General features: G+C 39.0%; 1 protein-coding gene across 3 annotated transcripts in view; it reads right to left on the bottom strand.

Moving 5' to 3' along the window:
- Positions 1 to 20513, bottom strand: part of LOC110464206 (caskin-1-like) — a 61307-nt gene extending 40794 nt beyond the window's left edge. The window contains exons 1-3 of one of the 3 annotated variants that reach the window (XM_021519301.1): positions 20342 to 20513; positions 19351 to 19542; positions 7887 to 7999 (exon numbers count right to left, since the gene is read on the bottom strand). In XM_021519301.1, the coding sequence (XP_021374976.1) occupies positions 7887 to 7999; positions 19351 to 19542; positions 20342 to 20396 (360 nt within the window). In that variant the 5' untranslated portion in view covers positions 20397 to 20513. The remainder of the gene's footprint in view (positions 1 to 7886; positions 8000 to 19350; positions 19543 to 20341) is intronic. The other 2 variants (XM_021519302.1, XM_021519303.1) reach the window with 2 other exon arrangements.
- Between the last annotated feature and the right edge of the window lie 214 nt (positions 20514 to 20727).

Below are 20727 nucleotides of genomic sequence, written 5' to 3'. Positions count from 1 at the left end.
ACATCCTGTAGTCCAAAGGACCATCCATATCTACAGAACTTCAATATGATTGTTTGGCAGACAAGATTGTAAGCCTGGCTACAGAAACATGCCAAAGCAAATCAAACATTGTAAAGGACAATCTATAAGTGATCTACATCGATCCATGAATATCAAATCCATCTTTAAGTGATCTATATCCATGAATATCAAATCCATCTAATGGTGATCCACAACCATGAATATCAAATCTATCTAATGGTGATCCACAACCATGAATATCAAATCCATCTAATGGTGATCCACAACCATGAATATTAAATCCATCTAATGGTGATCTACATCCATGAATATCAAATCCATCTAATGGTGATCTACATCCATGAATATCAAATCTATCAAATGGTGATCCACAATCATGAATATCAAATCTATCAAATGGTGATCTACAATCATGAACATCAAATCTATCTAATGGATCATTAATGGTGATCCACAACCGTGAATATCAAATCTATCTAATGGTCATCCACAACCATGAATATCAAATCCATTTAATGGTCATCCACAACCATGAATATCAAATCTATCAAATGGTGATCCACAAGCATGTATATCAAATCTATCAAATGGTGATCCACAAGCATGTATATCAAATCTATCAAATGGTGATCCACAATCCTAAATATCAAATCTATCTAATGGATCATTAATGGTGATCCACAACCGTGAATATCAAATCTATCTAATGGTGATGCACAACCATGAATATCAAATCTATCAAATGGTGATCCACAATCATGAATATCAAATCTATCAAATGGTGATCTACAATCATGAATATCAAATCCATCTAATGGTCATCAACAATCATGAATATCAAATCTATCTAATGGTGATCCACAACCATGAATATCAAATCCATCTGATGGTCATCCACAACCATGAATATCAAATCTATCAAATGGTGATCAACAATCATGAATATCAAATCTATCTAATGGTGATCCACAACCATGAATATCAAATCCATTTAATGGTGATTCACAATCATGAATACCAAATCCATTTAATGGTGATCCACAATCATGAATATCAAATCCATCTAATGGTGATCCACAACCATGAATATCAAATCTATCTAATGGTGATCCACATCCATGAATATCAAATCCACCTAATGGTCATCCACAACCATGAATATCAAATCTATCAAATGGTGATCTACATCCATGAATATCAAATCCATCTAATGGTGATCCACAACCATGAATATCAAATCTATCTAATGGTGATCCACAACCATGAATATCAAATCCATCTAATGGTCATCCACAATCATGAATATCAAATCTATCCAGGGATGATCCAGTCACTAATATAAAGTATAATCCAGTTGTGAGCCACAGCAAGAAGTTCACAATTTACTTAATGATTCTTAACAATGTACGATGACATCCTTCATGGATGATTCTTGTACATTAATGATCATCCCATTCCTGGGTGATCCTCGGCCATAGATGATATTTAGCTTTGAAGCATATCCTACATCACAAGGGTACCTCTTCATGACAAAAGTATAGAACTATGATCAGTTGAGATCAGATTGGCAGGCACACCATCCAACAGTTATATGTATAAGAAATGTTCATATTGGTGTAAACACAGAGCTTTATTATCTGTATTTGTGAAATAAACACTACCAGTTACCATTACTTCAGTAACAGTGACCTCAATATCAAAGGTCTGGAAACTTTGGTCTGATCAGTTGTAGGTTTGACATTAAAGGAAAGGTTTCATATGTATTCAAACATGGAGGGATACAGAAAGATACTAGAGAAGTAATTTACCTAAGAGGTCTGACCTATACAGAAAATACCACTGACCAGTAGTGCCCCAGTGGTATACTGACCAGTGAGTATGGTCTAATACCTCTGTCCAGTTTACAGACTGATCTCACACCCCTGACCAGTTCAGGTAGTGCCTAGCTCCCCCTCCCTACTCTTTACTGCCAGCTAATAAGTCATCTGGTCAGTTAGCATATACTGCTGGTGGTTCCCTGGTCACTTACTCTCCACTGGGTCTGATCTAACACCTCTGACCAGTTTAGACTGACCACTACCCAGTCCTTTACTGACTGACCACTAGGTAGGAATGTTAATAGTCTACTGTTGCATGTATGGATTGACCAGGGGAGGTTAATCCTTGTTTACAATTGTAGCTTGTTACTCATCAAAGGAGGCTGCCAATTTAATGTAAACACCAGGTGAGAGGTACGCCTCCCACTGGGCTTATCACACCAGCTGGTAGGGGAAGTAAGAGGGGACCGTTAGGGGTCTCCGTTAGGGGTCTCCGCTAGGTAGATGTGGAGGGGGAGGGGGGAGCCTTGGCTAGGTAGAGGTGGATGGTGAAAGGGGAGCCAAGGAAGGGCCAGACCATGGTCTGGGGATAGTTGGTCAATTCAGAAGGGGTGAGGGTTCAGAGAATTGGTCAAGTAAGGATGGTAAGAATTTAGGGGAAGGATCAATTTGAGGGTCACAGTTCAAGTCATGTCCTAGTGTTGGGGTGCTGGGTCAAATAAATAAAAGCACAGTGGATGGAAATGTCTAATCTAGATGTGATGGGTCAAATGAAAAAGGCATATCCTTGCAATGGGGGAGATGCTGAGTTAGTGGCTAAATCTAGACTTGTTGGGGGGAGAATAGGAGGTGAAGATACGGGATGCGAGGATGGGGGTGGGCGAGCATGACCAGGATCATAAGGGTCCAAGCTTTAAAACAGATTATACAAATCCCCAGGTTTAGAGTATGGTTTCTGTGAACATGAATCTAACTGTAAAGTTTAATAGGCTCTACATAGTGGTGAAATATCTCTGGCAAATTGCCAAACAGGAAATAATCCCCACAGGTAGTCTGCCAGAACACAAATTTCTCCTCCATCGGTATTTCACATTGTAACCATACGTTCATCTCCTCATTAATTACTAAGTTTTAAAAGAATAATCTGATAACTACCGCAGTGTCTATTTTACTGTGGCTTGAGATTATAGTGGTGTGCTACCTAGGCAGAGACAAACGCAATCTCCACGACAACTGCAGAAAACCTGGTGGAGAATTCTTACTGCCATCAACTTCACAACTGTATTTTTTTCCATAAACATTGGACGATTTCCAATGAAATTGCCTGCATGATTGGAAAGTTATCAGAACTCGATGGATACAAAAGCAAGCTGGCTTGACTATGTCAGATAGTTGCTACCACAGACTGACAAACGTCAGGCTTGTATCTAGTGAGTGTACTATAGCCCATCACAACCCCCTCCAGCATTTATGACTGCCAGCTATCTTTCTATAGATATTGTCCAATTTTTCATGTAATTCATGAATATTGCTAGCTGATTATCAGTCCGGTTGACTCCATCCTACAGTGCTCACAAACACTAAGGCGGCCATTGAGCGCAGACTCGGGGGTACAATCCATTTTTTTGGTAATGCTTCACAAACAGAGAACCCTCAATCATGCGATTAGAAGCCATTTTCAACAAAATGACAAAACATTAATGCAACACTAATCAATGATACGAAGCTATCAGTGTTAAGTGCAGGATATTGTTGTTTTCTAGCGTCAAACGTTGTTGGTTGATTGAAAAAGAAATTTGTTTTGTTGATAGCATCAGACTTCACACTGTTACATAACACAAGAACACAATCACATGATACAACAAAACTGTCACATGATACAACAAAACAGTCACATGATACAACAACACTATTACATGATACAACAAAAATATTACATGATATAACAAAACAATCACAATTATCATGATACAAGAAAACTATAACATGACACAACAAAAGTCACATGATACAACAACACTATTACATGATACAACTAAACTGTCACATGATACAACAAAACTATTACATGATACAACAAAACAGTCACATGATACAACAAATCTATTACATGATACAACAAAAATATTACATGATATAACAAAACAATCACAATTATCATGATACAAGAAAACTATAACATGACACAACAAAACAGTCACATGATTCAACTAAACTGTCACATAATACAAATAATTATTACATGATTCAACTAAACTGTCACATAATACAAATAACTATTACAGGATACAACTAAACTGTCACACAATTCAACAAAACTTTTAAAATGATACAAAACTTTCATATGATAAACAAAACTGTCACTTGATGCAATACAAAACTTAATTTGCCGACTCCAATAATAAAAATAAAAATTTATTGGAAACAACAGGAATGTAGTTTCCCAGATTTATCAAATACATAGAAGTAATTTGAAAAAGGAATGCCATTACGTAAAATTGAATATCCGATCAATTAACCAATCAATCAGCAAAAGGTTATTTCCTGCGACATTTTAAACAATCAAAAGTGTCATTTCATGGCTGTATCAGACATCACAATGTCAAGTTATACAGCAAATCAAGTGCTACAATAGCCAATTGTTTTACTTGCTGCGGTGCACTGTGCACAATCTTCACACTGAAATATTGCTCTCTCATTGATCTCGTTTCAACACAACACAGAGTTACAAAATGTTACTAAGGATGGAGGTTGAATTACTGAGAAAAGGAGACTTAAGGATGCATGCTACCTTACTGAGAAAAGGAGACTTAAGGATGCATGCTACCTTACTGAGAAAAGGAGACTTAAGGATGCATGCTACCTTACTGAGAAAAGGAGACTTAAGGATGCATGCTACCTTACTGAGAAAAGGAGACTTAAGGATGCATGCTACCTTACTGAGAAAAGGAGACTTAAGGATGCATGCTACCTTACTGAGAAAAGGAGACTTAAGGATGCATGCTACCTTACTGAGAAAAGGAGACTTAAGGATGTATGTTGACTTACTGAGAAAAGAAGACTTGAGGATGTATGCTACCTTACTGAGAAAATAAGACTTAAGGATGCATGCTACCTTACTGAGAAAAGGAGACTTAAGGATGCATGCTACCTTATTGAGAAAAGGAGACTTGAGGATGTATGCTACCTTACTGAGAAAAGGAGACTTAAGGATGAATGCTACCTTGCTGAGAAAAGGAGACGTGAGGATGCATGCTACCTTACTGAGAAAAGAAGACTTTAGGATGCATGCTACATTACTGAGAAAAGAAGACTTGAGGATGTATGCTACGTACCTTACTGCCTATCTGTTGGTATGAGTTTTCCCTAAGACATGTCTGCTTAGTGATAATTTTGTAAATCAGGACCCCTACATTTTATATAATACAGCTCTTGAACATTACAGACGACTGCCTCCTCTAATCTTCAGAGATTATCAGGATTTATGAATCTAAATGCAATCAGTCCATTCTATGTTGAGTTACTTACAACATAATCGACTAAATGTTTTGCAACATGAAATGTGTATACACTCAAAGATTAATGCTATTCTACACCCAAAAATACTTTACTTACTAATGAAACCAGATGCAGTTTATGTATGTAAAAACCGACCCAAGATATGAACACTCAGCATATATGGTTTTTCATTTTAACATATTTCAATATAGCGACATGAGAAAACAGATTTAAGTAATATGCATATTTTTTTCTAAGAAAGTGCATTTGATTCGTGTATACAAACAACTGCTTAAAAGATAAATAGAGCTTTGGTTTGGTTTGTTTTACGTCCTATTTACAGCTATGGTCATTTAAGGACATGCCAGTCCTGGTGACTGCCCCACATAGGCCTCGAATCCACGACCCAGTGGTGGATGGCTAGTGGAAGCAGAATGTTAGACGCCTTAACCACTGGGACACCGCGGCCCCTTCATTAGAGCTTATTAAGCATTCTCTGACACGGTTTGTAACTGCACATCTGTACTTGTGTCCTAATTGACCACCATACATCAATTTAAATCTTCTTTGAAAGTTACTATTATCAATAATTAACAATAGTTGTCATTGCCTCCACTTGTGAGTACAAAAATGTTCATGATTCCATCAGTGGCACATCCCATCTCCCTAAAGATTTTACCTGAAGTCACTAGAATCAAGAACCAATCCTCGTTGTTCGTGATGAATTACCGCACAATAATATCTTTCCCATTAACTCTTTAGAACAGAGCTATGTGCCTGGGTGGCCATTACTGTTCTATTCAGCATCCTAAAGAAGCTTATCATCAAGCTTCATTTAATAATACAGATTTGATTCAATCACCCAAAAGATCATGATTTCACCTTTAACTTTTGTGGTTTTCACAGTAGAGTTCACAAAGACACCAAATGAAGGTGGCAGAGAGCAAGGAATGTGGTATTTCTAAAAATGATGACTGTTCCATATTACTGTTTACAATAATTGCCTAAACCCTAATGAACCGCAACATATTCACCATAATAAGTTACAATGATGTCAGTGTCAGTGCACAGTGAGTACCTTTTGGTAAAACCTGCAGTGTGTACTAACCTTTATAGCCAATTAAATGACATGACAGACTAGAGCCGAGGAACAGATAACATAATATCCCTGGTACTGAGTAGCAGTTGTAGATATACCGTACACAAAATGACAACTTACAGTGTGTAAGATTGGGTTAATTGACATCCTATGGAATTTAATACACCCATTATTTGGTGATGTTTAAGCAGCTTTTAGTTGAAAATGATCCATAACCATACATAACAAGAGCAAGAGTATGAAGGACCTCCAACACTAGATATCTCAATATCTTACAGAGTAATAAATGTCTAGCAAGCTTTCCTTTTCGTTTTGTTTTTTAGAGTACAATACCTGTATGAGTCTATATATGATCTTGAGTGAGATTTCATATATTTTATCTATGGAAGGATGGTCAGACAATGATACGAACATTGCTTAGTCCTACATGAAGTAAGCCCACTGTGAAGGACTAAAAGGTAAGAAACTAATGCAGGAAATATATTTAGTGGACTCATAAGGTGTACTGAAGCTGTACTGAGTACTGACATTGGGAGAGGAGTATTAGATGTAATTACTTTATATAACCTGGAGCTGTATTGGCGTATATGGGTCCATGGGAGTCAAGTTTTCGCTGTACTTACATGACCCTCAGGTATGGAGCTTCAAAATGTATATACAGTACTGAGTATGGGTCTGAGGGAGTAGATTGATAGTTGTACTTAAATGACTCTCAGACGTGGAGCTGTACTGAGTATGGGTCTGAGGGAGTAGATTGATAGTTGTACCTAAATGACTCTCAGACGTGGAGCTGTACTGAGTATGAGTCTGATAGAGAAGAGTGTCCAGTTCCTGAAATGGACGGTCGCCCACTTGCCATTGGCAATTAAATTCTTGCTCGGGCGACCAAAAGTTGTCAAAAGTGAGGTAGTCACCGACCCAACAAAAATAGTTTGGGCGACTGTCGAAAAAATCTGGGATAAAACCAACGATAGTCCCTTTCACATTAGCTGGGGGACAGTACCTTTTTGAGTCATTACTTCGATACGAAATGAACTGTCTGTAATTACGGTATATTACGAACAGTAAATATTAGAAAATGTGATGATTTTTTTAGATCTTCTGTATGCTGCGTAGAAATACGGCCAGGGGTGTCTTCTTTGAGGTGCGAGTTTAATGTAATTTCTTTATACTTGAGACCTGAAGGGAGTGGATCATGTCAGGTTTTAACTAGGGTTGAAGAATTAAAAATATAAGGTTTTATTCTGTTTTATATATTACAGACATTATCATGTTAAATGTGATTTTAAATGTGCTGAAGCATTGTATTAAATACTGTGGAAATATTTCTTTCCAAAATTATTGGGCCACCAACATGTCAATTGGGCCAGTGCTTCAAATATTTTACTTGCCCATTTTTTTTTCTTTTTTCGGGCCAGCCATTTCAGGCACTGAGTATCAGATCTACTTACATGACTGTCGGGCACTGAGCTGTATTGAGTATGGGGCTGATGGTGAATATGATGACCCGTTAGGTATAAGGCACCGTTGTGGTCATGGTGATGGTGGATATAACCATGGCAATCTGAAACAATAAACCATATGACATTGACATCTCCAAATATGTATTGTTTAAATTAGTGACATTCTGAATACATCGCTGCATCATAATCTCTGAATACAAAGCATGATTGTGTCAATCTCTGAATACAAAGCTAAAATGTGTTAATCTCTGAATACAAAGCTACAGTACTGCGTCAATCTCGAAATAAAAACTACACTGTTTCAATCTCTACATGAAAAGCTAAATTGCATCAATCTCAGAAAACGAAACTATAATGTGTAAATCTAAATACAAAGCTACATTGCATCAATCTCTGAATACAAAGTTACATTGCCTTAATCTCTAAATACAAAGTTACATTGCATCAATCTCTGAATAAAAAGCTACATTGCGCCAATCTCTGAATAAAAAGCTACATTGCGCCAATCTCTGAATGCAAAACTACAATTTGTCAATCTCTGAATAAAAAGCTACATTGTGTCAATCTCTGAATGCAAAACTACAATTTGTCAATCCCTGAATAAAAAGCTATATTGCCTTAATCTCAATATACAAAGCTACATTGCGTCAAAGCTACATCAAGACAATCTCTGAATAAAAAGATATATTGACTTAATCTCTATATACAAAGCTACATTGCGTCAATCACTGAATAAAAAGATATATTGACTTAATCTCTAAACTACATTGTGTCAAAGCAACATCAAGACAATCTCTGAATACAGCATCACATCACAATATCATGATGATATCAAATTACATTCTACATCCTGACAACCTCTTAATGTATCTCTGTATCACGACGATCTCCAAATGTACGGCTGTATCATATGTCATCTGTGAATACACTGCAACATCAGGAAAATCTCTGAATATAGTAATACATCACAGCAATCTATGAATACATTGTTATCATTATGATTGCTAAATACATGGCTATACATCAGGCCAACCTTGAATACATCCTAAATCAAAATCTCCAAATATATTGTAACGTCCCGACAATGAGCACACATCAATGACACCCAGTATCTAATGACAACAAATGTCAGAATGAGTTCCACCGTACATTTAAAATCCTCTCTCTGCAATCAACACGAGAGGAGTCTGACAGCCGTTAACTTGCTGAGTGGTATTGGAGCACACCTACCCTATACACACGGTAATCGATGACGGTCTGATTACGATAACTCAATCACCTATCCAGGGGAATAGTGTGGTGTACAACTGACACAGTCCTACCCATCAGTGTAGGACAGAGGCAGACGTCTGTGACCACTGTCTCCTGTTCCGACTTACTTCATACTGTAGATATTTTGTAACTCCAGCGTAAAGATCTATTACGTATATCTTCCCTGTACCCATCTACACACAATACAACCGGGACCAATAACTGCCGCCTATCCTTGTGTTTTGCCTATATACATGTATCTCCTGTTGTGTTCGATAAACAACAAGACAATGTTTTAGAAATGGCCAACAGCTATCATCTAAGATTAGTGTGAATAAGGCTAGAAATTACACAGAGTACATTCCTATTAGTCTGTGAATATATAGAAGATATGGACCATATACTAGCGTATAAAATCCCTCCTCCTTCAGGTGTCTGTTTCCAATTATAGCCAAAGGCTAACACCACACCCCCAATCACATAAAAATCATCTGAGAATTTTACCTTTTTCATTTTTCACACTCCTGTTTCCATACCATCTGCCATGCCACCTCCCAGATGTTAGAATGAAGGATATATGATATCATGTGTAAAACACAATCCTCAGGTTGTCTTATGAGATGCTGCAGCAATTAACTACAGGGCTGTGTTACTTCTATCAGGTATCAGCTAGTTTATCTGGTACACATAGCTTTGGCAGCCATATCTCAGAGAAATCCTGGTGGTTAAACTACCATTACTAAATAGTGCTTGGTGGTATGTCTAAACCTCTGGACTACTACTACTAGAAAATACTACCCTCTCTTGAATATGTTTGGTGGTTTGTCTAGAAACAGATTTGGCAGCTATTACAAGAGAAATCTAGGTGGTTGAACTACCATTTATCAGGTAATAAATATCTACCATCACTAGAGAATGATTTGAGAATGCTTAGAGATTAATTTAGTAACATGAATTACAATCACTAGAGAATGCTTGGTTTATCTAGAAACACACAACTACAATCATTGGAGAATGATCTGGGATTGATCTAGTAACACACAACTATAATCACTTGAGAATGCTTGGTTTATCTAGTAACACACAACTACAATCACTGAAGAATGCTTATAGATTATCTAGTAACACACAACTACAATCACTAGAGAATGCTTGGTGTATCTAGTAACACGCAACTATAATCACTTGAGAATGCTTGGTTTATCTAGAAACACACACCTTCAATCACTTGAGAATGATCGGGGATTGATCTAGTAACACACAAATATAATCACTTGAGAATGCATGGTTTATCTAGTAACACACATCTATAATTACTTGAGAATGCTTGGTGTATCTAGTAACACACAACTATGACCACTTGAGAATGCTTGGTTTATCTAGTAACACACAACTACAATCACTAGAGAATGCTTGGTTTATCTAGTAACACACAACTACAATCACTGAAGAATGCTTATAGATTATCTAGTAACACACAACTACAATCACTAGAGAATGCTTGGTGTATCTAGTAACACACAACTACAATCACTTGAGAATGCATGGATTATCTAGTAACACACAACTACCATCACTGGAGAATGCATGGTTTATCTAGTAACACACAACTATAATTACTTGAGAATGCTTGGTGTATCTAGTAACACACAACTACAATCATTGGAGAATGCATGGTTTATCTAGTAACACACTACTACAATCACTGGAGAATGCATGGTTTATCTAGTAACACACAACTATATTTACTTGAGAATGCTTGGTGTATCTAGTAACACACAACTATAATTACTTGAGAATGCTTGGTTTATCTAGAAACACACAACTACAATCACTGGAGAATGCATGGTTTATCTAGAAACACACAACTACCATCACTATAGAATATTCCTTACTTCCAAGCAATAGGTTCTATGGTGAATTTCCTTTCTGTGTTTGTCATTATACACATTTCTTTGTGAACTTTTATCGGAATGAAAATTTCCCCTTGAGAGTGTTTTAGAAATGTTTACCTGGGAGAAGGCGTGACCTTTAACTTCACCTTATATTGTTGTGTATCATTATCCGATATAGATATTCCCACCTCTATTATTATCCAAGGATTTAGCTGTGTGTTGTAAACAAAGACCATTCAAGCGTGTACTAGTGATACACTGAGACAACAACAGACAATTGCTGTAGTGTATTGAAAAGAGCATACAGACAGAAAAACACACCTTTAAATGTAGCCCTGTTAAAATAATGACAGCCTTGCCTTGGGTGAGAGTTGACATAGTTGGTTTATGTACCTGTGTAACCTCGTCAAGAGAAAGTGTATACATGATGTATGTATTGTTGTCAGGTAAAGAGACTAGGGGTAGTATTGATTTTCACTATCCTAGTGTGTGCCCCAACTCAGACACTCGCAGCAATATCCCCATCAAAACCTCAAATCCTGTCCTGGACGTACAGTATATACGCACAGCACTTTCCCCATCAAACCCTCAAATCCTGTCCTGGACGTACAGTATATACCCACAGCGACACACTCATCAAACCCTCAATCCTGTCCTGGCCATACAGTATATACCCACAGCGACACACTCATCCCTCAAATCCTGTCCTGGACGTACAGTATATACCCACAGCGACACACTCATCAAACCCTCAAATCCTGTCCTAGACATACAGTATATACCCACAGCGACACACTCATCAAACTCTCAAATCCTGTCCTAGACGTACAGTATATACCCACAGCGACACACTCATCAAACCCTCAAATCCTGTCCTGGACGTACAGTATATACCCACAGCGACACACTCATCGAACCCTCATATCCTGTCCTGGACGTACAGTATATACCCACAGCGACACACTCATCGAACCCTCATATCCTGTCCTGGACGTACAGTATATACCCACAGCACTTTCCCCTGGAAGTACAGTTTATACACACAGCGACACACTCATCAACCCCTCAAATCCTGTCCTGGAAGTACAGTTATCCCCAAAGCACTTTTCCCATCAACCCCTCAAATCCTGTCCTAGATGTACAGTATATACCCACAGCACTTTCCCAATCAAACCCTCGAATCCTGTCCTGGACATACAGTTTATACACACAGCGACACACTCATCGAACCCTCCTATCCTGTCTGGGTGTATATACCCACAGCACTTTCCCCATCAAACCCCCAAATCCTGTCCTGGACATTCAGTTATACCCACAGCACTTTTCCCATCAAACCCTCAAATCCCGTCCTGGAAGTACAGTATATACACACAGCGACACACTCATCGAACCCTCATATCCTGTCATGGACGTACAGTATATACCCACAGCACCTTCCCCATCAAACCCTCGAATCCTGTCCTGGACATACAGTTATACCCACAGCACTTTTCCCATCAAACCCTCAACTCCTGTCCTGGACGTACAGTATATACCCCCAGCGACACACTCATCAAAACCTCAAACCCTGTCCTGGAAGTACAGTATATACACACAGCGACAAACTCATCAAACCCTCAAATCCCGTCCTGGATGTACAGTATATACGCACAGCGAAACACTCATCAAAACCTCAAATCCTGTCCTGGAAGAACAGTTATACCCAAAGCACTTTTCCCATCAAACACTCAAATCCTGTCCTGGACGTACAGAATATACCCACCGCGACACACTCATCAAACCCTCAACTCCTGTCCTGGACGTACAGTATATACCCACAGAACTTTACCCATCAAACCCTCGAATCCTGTCCTGGACGTACAGAATATACCCACCGCGACACACTCATCAAACCCTCAAATCCTGTCCTGGAAGTACAGTTTATACACACAGCGACACACTCATCAAACCCTCAAATCCTGTCCTGGAAGGACAGTTATACCCAAAGCACTTTCCCCATCAAAATCCAAAATCCTGTCCTGCACGTACAGTATATACCCCCAGCGACACACTCATCAAAACCTCAAATCCTGTCCTCGAAGTACAGTTATACCCAAAGCACTTTTCCTATCAAACCCTCAAGTCCTGTCCTAGAAGTACAGTATATAACCACAGCGACACACTCATCATCCCCATCAAAACCTCAAATTCTATCCTGGACGTACAGTATATACACCCAGCGACACACTCATGAAACCCTCAAATCCTGTCCTGGATGTGCAGTATATACCCACAGCACCCCATCAAACCCTCATATCCTGTCCTGGATGTACATTATATTCCCACAGCGACACACTCATAAAAACCTTCAAATCATGTCCTGGATGTACAGTATATACACACAGCAACACACTCATCAAACCCTCGAATTCTGTCCTGGACGTACAGTATTTACCCATAGCGACACACTCATCAAACCCTCAACTCCTGTCCTGGACGTACAGTATATACCCCCAGCGACACACTCATCAAAACCTCAAATCCTGTCCTGGATGGACAGTATATACGCACAGCGACATACTCATCGAACCCTCATATCCTGTCCTGGATGAACATTATATACCCACAGCGACTCACTCATCAAAACCTTCAAATCATGTCCTAGATGGACAGTATATACCCACAGCGAGATCCTCATCAAACCCTCATATCCTGTCCTAGACAAACAGTATATACGCACAGCGATACACTCATCAAACCCTCATAGCCTGTCCTGGACGTACAATATATACCCACAGCGAGATCCTCATCAAACCCTCAAATCGTGTCCTGGAAGTACAGTTATCCCCAAAGCACTTTTCCTATCAAACCCTCAAGTCCTGTCCTAGAAGTACAGTATATAACCACAGCACTTTCCCCATCAAACCCTCATATCCTGTCCTGGATGTACATTATATACCCACAGCGACACACTCATCAAAACCTTCAAATCATGTCCTAGATGTACAGTATATACCCACAGCGACACACTCATCAAACCCTCATATCCTGTCCTAGACATACAGTATATACCCACAGCACTTTCCCAGTCAAACTCTCATATCCTGTCCTAGATGTACAGTATATACCCACAGCGCCACACTCATCAAACCCTCATATCCTGTCCTAGACGCACAGTATATACGCACAGCGACCCACTCATCAACACCTCAAATCCTGTCTTGGAAGTACAGTTATACCCAAAGCACTTTCCCCATCAAACCCTCAAACCCTGTCCTGGACGTACAGTATATATACCCACAGCGACTCACTCATCAAACCCTCAAATCCTGTCCTAGATGTACAGAATATACCCACAGCACTTTCCCAATCAAACCCTCAAATCCTGTCCTGGACGTACAGAATATATACCCACAGCGACACACTCATCATATACCCACAGCGACACACTCATCAAACCCGCATATCCTGTCCTGGACGTACAGTATATACACCCACAGCGACACACTCATCAAACCCGCATATCCTGTCCTGGACGTACAGTATATACACCCACAGCGACACACTCATCAAACCCGCATATCCTGTCCTGGACGTACAGTATATACCCATAGCGACACACTTATCAAAACCTCAAATCCTGTCCTCGAAGTACAGGTATACCCAAAGCACTTTCCCCATCAAACCCTCAAACCCTGTCCTGGATGTACAGTATATACCCACAGCACTTACCTCATCAAACCCTCATATCCTGTCCTGGACGTACAGTATATATACCCACAGCGCCACACTCATCAAACCCTCAAATCCTGTCCTGGAAGTACAGTTATACCCAAAGCACTTTCCCCATCAAACCCTCAAATCTTGTCCTGGACGTACAGTTATACCCACAGCACTTTCCCCATCAAACCCTCAAATCCTGTCCTAGACGTACAGTTATACCCAAAGCACTTTCCCCATCAAACCTTCAAATCTTGTCCTGGACGTACAGTTATACCCACAGCACTTTCCCCATCAACTGTCCTGGACGTACAGTATATACCCACAGCGAGATCCTCATCCACAGCGAGATCCTCATCAAACCCTCAAATCCTGTCCTGGACGTACAGTATATACCCACAGCGAGATCCTCATCAAACTGTCATTAAATTTCAATAAACCCTCAAATCCTCACAGAACCCTAAAAATAATATGTTATAAATTTACAATAAACCCTTAAATCCTTGCAAAACCTCGCATTTTTCCAAGCTATTGTGTTGGATTTGACAAGTTTCCAAAACTTTTCGCTGTATGAATGATGACTATAACTGTACCAACATGGTATTTTCACAGATTAATGCACAAACACTGACCATACACTTTATGATTGATTCATAATCAAAACTTCAAAATAAATAATTATGTAGTAGTGTGTCAAACCCACAAATCTATGAAATAATGAAAGTTTTTTTCTTTTTTTCTAAACTTTAAATATGTTTATGCAAGTGCCCTAACCACAAATATGCACAAAAATCGTAAAAACCACAAAACTTTTTATATCATAGTAAAACAAACCTACGACATATATAATTTTCACATGGTGATGATTCATAGCAATTATAAAAACATGGTTTGCCTCCCACAATCAAGTTGATTAAATATTTGTCAGCTTCACATGAAATAAAAGTACATTTTATCACCAAAATTGTTTAAATGTAGAAAATTTTCATTGCACCTATATTCTCAAGATAACAAATATTATGATACTTTAAAAGCTTAAGTTGTGGAGAAAAAATGTAATACAAGCAAAGTGCATAAACTACTTTTAAAGCTGACAATTTTGGAGAACTTGGGGCTTGTATATATATCTCCTTTGGGATGTCTAAGAAATGCAAAGATATAGATGGTTTCTGACAGTCTTACCACTTACAAAATAATTAAAACTCAGAAACTCATACATCAATCTATTTCCATTCCTACAGTAGCATTGATTTTTTAACCAGGGGATATTTTTAAGGAGAGATATATCACTGTTTAAGTTTTAACATTGTTCAGATTTTATCTCCAGTTGTCTCCCCTGTTCTAACACTGACCAAAAAAAAATCATTCTTCAATCACCAACATTTAAATTATATTCAATCTAAACATAAACATGCATAATCTGACCTACTTTTTTTTTAAATGTAGGACATATACACTGTACCAACGAACTGCAAACATTAACTGTTTTTTTTTTAAAACATAAAGCCGCAAATTCAAGAATCAACAAATACTATTCAGCACTGTTGATCACTTTATCTATACAAATAAAATCCATGTAGAAAATATCTATGCAATAATATTTTGCAGAAGATATAAACTCATGAATAGATGGTAAATTGGAGTTGTCTCCCTTCTCAGATTTTTCACCTAGGTGTTCAAGCCTAAAATAATGCTGAAACCAAACCAAACTGTATTATTCCAGACAATATTTGCCAACTGGCAGGAAAAGTTGGGTCCAGTCTATTGATTTGGGGTAATTCTACTCTTGTGATGTTGGCTAGCACCACTACACACATAGCTAAGTGTGACAGAATTGATTAATGCTCATGGGTGGACATATTATACCTTTGTTAGGAGATATACAGAAACAAGGGGATAGGTGTAGCTTTAAAATGCCTTTGTTGAGGGGTATATAGGGGCCAATATATATATTCAGAGACAGGGGGTGAGGTGTATATATATCTAACATACAGTGACAAGATAGTCAGAGACAGGGGGTGAGGTGTTGATGTATCTAATATACAGTGACAAGGGGTGAGGGGACATGCCATACCTTTGTTAGGAGATATTCAGGGACAAGGGGTAAGGAGACATGTCATACCTGTGTTAGGAGATATTCAGAGACAGGGGGTTAGGGGACATGTCATACCTTTGTGAGGAGATATTCAGAGACAGGAGGTTAGGTGACATGTCATACCTTTGCTAGGAGATATTCAGAGACAGGAGGTGAGGGGACATGTTATACCTTTGTTAGGAGATATACAGAAACAAGGTGATAGGTGTAGTTATCATTACACTGTTATGAGATATACAGAAACAAGGGGATAGGTGTAGCTTTAAAATGCCTTTGTTGAGGGGTATATAGGGGCCAATATATATATTCAGAGACAGGGGGGGAGGTGTAGATATATCTAACATACAGTGACAAGATAGTCAGAGACAGGGGGTGAGGTGTTGATATATCTAATATACAGGGACAAGGGGGGAGGGGACATGTCATACCTTTGCTAGGATATATTCAGAGACAGGGGGTGAGGTGTTGATGTATCTAATATACAGTGACAAGGGGTGAGGGGAGATGTCATACCTTTGTTAGGAGATATTCAGGGACAAGGGGTAAGGAGACATGTCATACCTTTGTTAGAAGATATTCAGAGACAGGAGGTGAGGGGACATGTTATACCTTTGTTAGGAGATATTCAGGGACAAGGGGTAAGGAGACATGTCATATCTTTGTCAGGAGATATTCAGAGACAGGAGGTGAGGGGACATGTTATACCTTTGTTAGGAGATATTCAGGGACAAGGGGTAAGGAGACATGTCATATCTTTGTCAGGAGATATTCAGAGACAGGAGGTGAGGGGACATGTTATACCTTTGTTAGGAGATATTCAGGGACAAGGGGTAAGGAGACATGTCATATCTTTGTTAGGAGATATTCAGAGACAGGGGGTGAGGGGAAATGTCATACCTTTGTTAGGAGATATTCAGAGACAGGGGATGAGGGGAAATGTCATACCTTTGTTGGGAGATATTCAGAGACAGGGGGTGAGGTGTAGATATATCTAACATACAGTGACAAGGGGTGAGGGGACATGCCATACCTTTGTTAGGAGATATTCAGAGACAGGAGGTGAGGGGACATGACATAATTTTTTTAGAAGATATTCAGAGACAGGAGGTGAGGTGACATATCATACCTTTGCTAGGAGATATTCAGAGACAGGGGGTGAGGTGTAGATATATTTAATATTCAGAGACAGGGGGTGGAGGACATGTCATACCTTTGTTAGAAGATATTCAGAGACAGGGGATGAGGGGATATGTCATACCTTTGTTAGGAGATATTCAGAGACAGGAGGTTAGGTGACATGTCATACCTTTGTTAGGAGATATTCAGAGACAGGGGTGAGGTGTAGATATATCTCATTTACAGTGACAAGGGGTGAGGGGAATGACATACCTTTGTGAAGAGATATTCAGACACAGGGGGTGAGGTGTAGATATATCTAATATACAGTGACAAGGGGTAAGGAGACATGTCATACCTTTGTTAGGAGATATTCAGAGACAGGAGGTGAGGGGACATGTCATACCTTTGTTAGGAGATATTCAGAGACAGGGGGTGAGGTGTTGATATTTATAATATACAGTGACAAGGGGTGAGGGGACATGTCATACCTTTGTTAGGAGATATTCAGAGACAGGAGGTGAGGGGACATGTCATACCTTTGTTAGGAGATATTCAGAGACAGGGGGTGAGGTGTTGATATATCTAATATACAGTGACAAGGGGTGAGGGGACATGTCATACCTTTGTTAGGAGATATTCAGAGACAGGGGGTGAGGTGATGATATATCTAATATACAGTGACAAGGGGTGAGGGGACATGTCATACCTTTGTTAGGAGATATTCAGAGACAGGGGGTGAGGGGACATGTCATACCTTTGTTGGGAGATATTCAGAGACAGGGGGTGAAGTGTAGATATATCTAACATACAGTGACAAGGGGTGAGGGGACATGTCATACCTTTGTTAGGAGATATTCAGAGACAGGGGGTGAGGGGACATGTCATACCTTTGTTAGGAGATATTCAGAGACAGGGGGTGAGGGGACATGTCATACCTTTGTTGGGAGATATTCAGAGACAGGGGGTGAAGTGTAGATATATCTAACATACAGTGACAAGGGGTGAGGGGACATGTCATACCTTTGTTAGGAGATATTCAGAGACAGGGGGTGAGGGGACATGTCATACCTTTGTTAGGAGATATTCAGAGACAGGGGGTGAGGGGACATGTCATACCTTTGTTGGGAGATATTCAGAGACAGGGGGTGAAGTGTAGATATATCTAACATACAGTGACAAGGGGTGAGGGGACATGTCATACCTTTGTTAGGAGATATACAGTGACAAGGGGTGAGGGGACATGTCATACCTTTGTTAGGAGATATTCAGAGACAGTAGGTGAGGGGACATGTCATACCTTTGTTAGGAGATATTCAGAGACAGGAGGTGAGGGGACATGTCATACCTTTGTTGGGAGATATTCAGAAACAGGGGGTGAGGGGAAATGTCATACCTTTGTTGGGAGATATACAGGACACAAGGGATGAGGGGGGTGGAGGGAAGGAGTCGTCTGCCCCTACACTGCCGTAGTGGTTAACATCATGGTTTGAGTAATTGTAATGTCCTGGACTGCGATTAAGAAGGTCCGGAACTTGCTGCATGCTGGGAAGACTAGGAGCTCGTCGGCCTCGTTTCAGTGTATGAGCTGTAGTCATTCATAAAGTAATTGAGGAAATAAGTCAACAAAATTACTGCATGCAAAACCAAAGATAATACAAAACTTAATATAAAAATAGTTCTGATTACAGGCATTTGATATGTTTGTCCAGCTATTATAGGTTAGACATGGATTGACATCAGTTGAAGCTGATATTGTTAGGGGAGAAAGGAAACAGTGAGGCCATTGATTAATTTATAATGGTATTTTTGATTTGAGTGCAATGCAAATATAGAATAGGCTTATTGATCAAAATCTTTTCAGTAAACGAGTCGGCAATAACTAAAGGTAGGACATATAACATGAATTTTATACAGATAACTAACCAAAGGCNCCCCCCCCCCCCCCCCTCACACCAATATCATACCAGACAGATCACTGATCTGTTAGCTTCAGATTTCTGTATTGATTTAGATTTTTTTATAGGAATTTCACTACCAAAATGATAATGCATAAGGTTATACAAAAAGAATCAAAACCAAAATCTAATGAAAATTAAAATATAGAAGCCTCATGCCAACTAAACATGTATAACTACTGGGATAACCAAAAGAAAAAGAATATTTGTTCTTACACAATTTTATTTTCATTGGAAGTTTTTTTTTTTTCAAATGGTCAAAAGATCTTCTTTATGGTATTACACATGTTTTCCAATGCAACCCTATAATCAGATGACAATATCTTTCAGAAGTCTTGAAAGAATATGCACCAAATATTTTTAATAGAATTGTGTAAGTTTACTGATAATACAAGGAAAAGCATTATTCAAAGTGAAATGGTAGCGTACCTGAACTATCTATGAGGACAACATTTTCGGGCGGGAAATATCCCGGCTTCGACATCCTCCTATTATCACTAATTACCACACCCTTCCACGCATTTTCACCTTGTTCTATCACCTGTAAGTATACAAAAAGAACACATGAAAATACTGTACAAAATCAAAAGCTATATACATATCTATTTATTTAATATTTTCTTGTCTACAAAAACCTAAATGTCACAAATGTCAATACAGTATACCTTACCAATCAAAGGTCACAAAGGGTCAAATGCTAGACCAAACAACTCCCAAATAGTGAGGTCAGTCAGCGCCAAATGGTAGACTTAACGACCCAAGGTCACATAGGGTCAAATGCTAGACCAAACAACCCCCCAATACAGTGAGGTCAC

Source organism: Mizuhopecten yessoensis, unplaced genomic scaffold, assembly GCF_002113885.1.
Source record: "Mizuhopecten yessoensis strain PY_sf001 unplaced genomic scaffold, ASM211388v2 scaffold10971, whole genome shotgun sequence".
Classification (NCBI taxonomy): Eukaryota; Metazoa; Mollusca; class Bivalvia; order Pectinida; family Pectinidae; genus Mizuhopecten; species Mizuhopecten yessoensis.
Note: the sequence above shows the minus strand (reverse complement) of the source record. Positions and strands in the feature narration are given on the sequence as shown.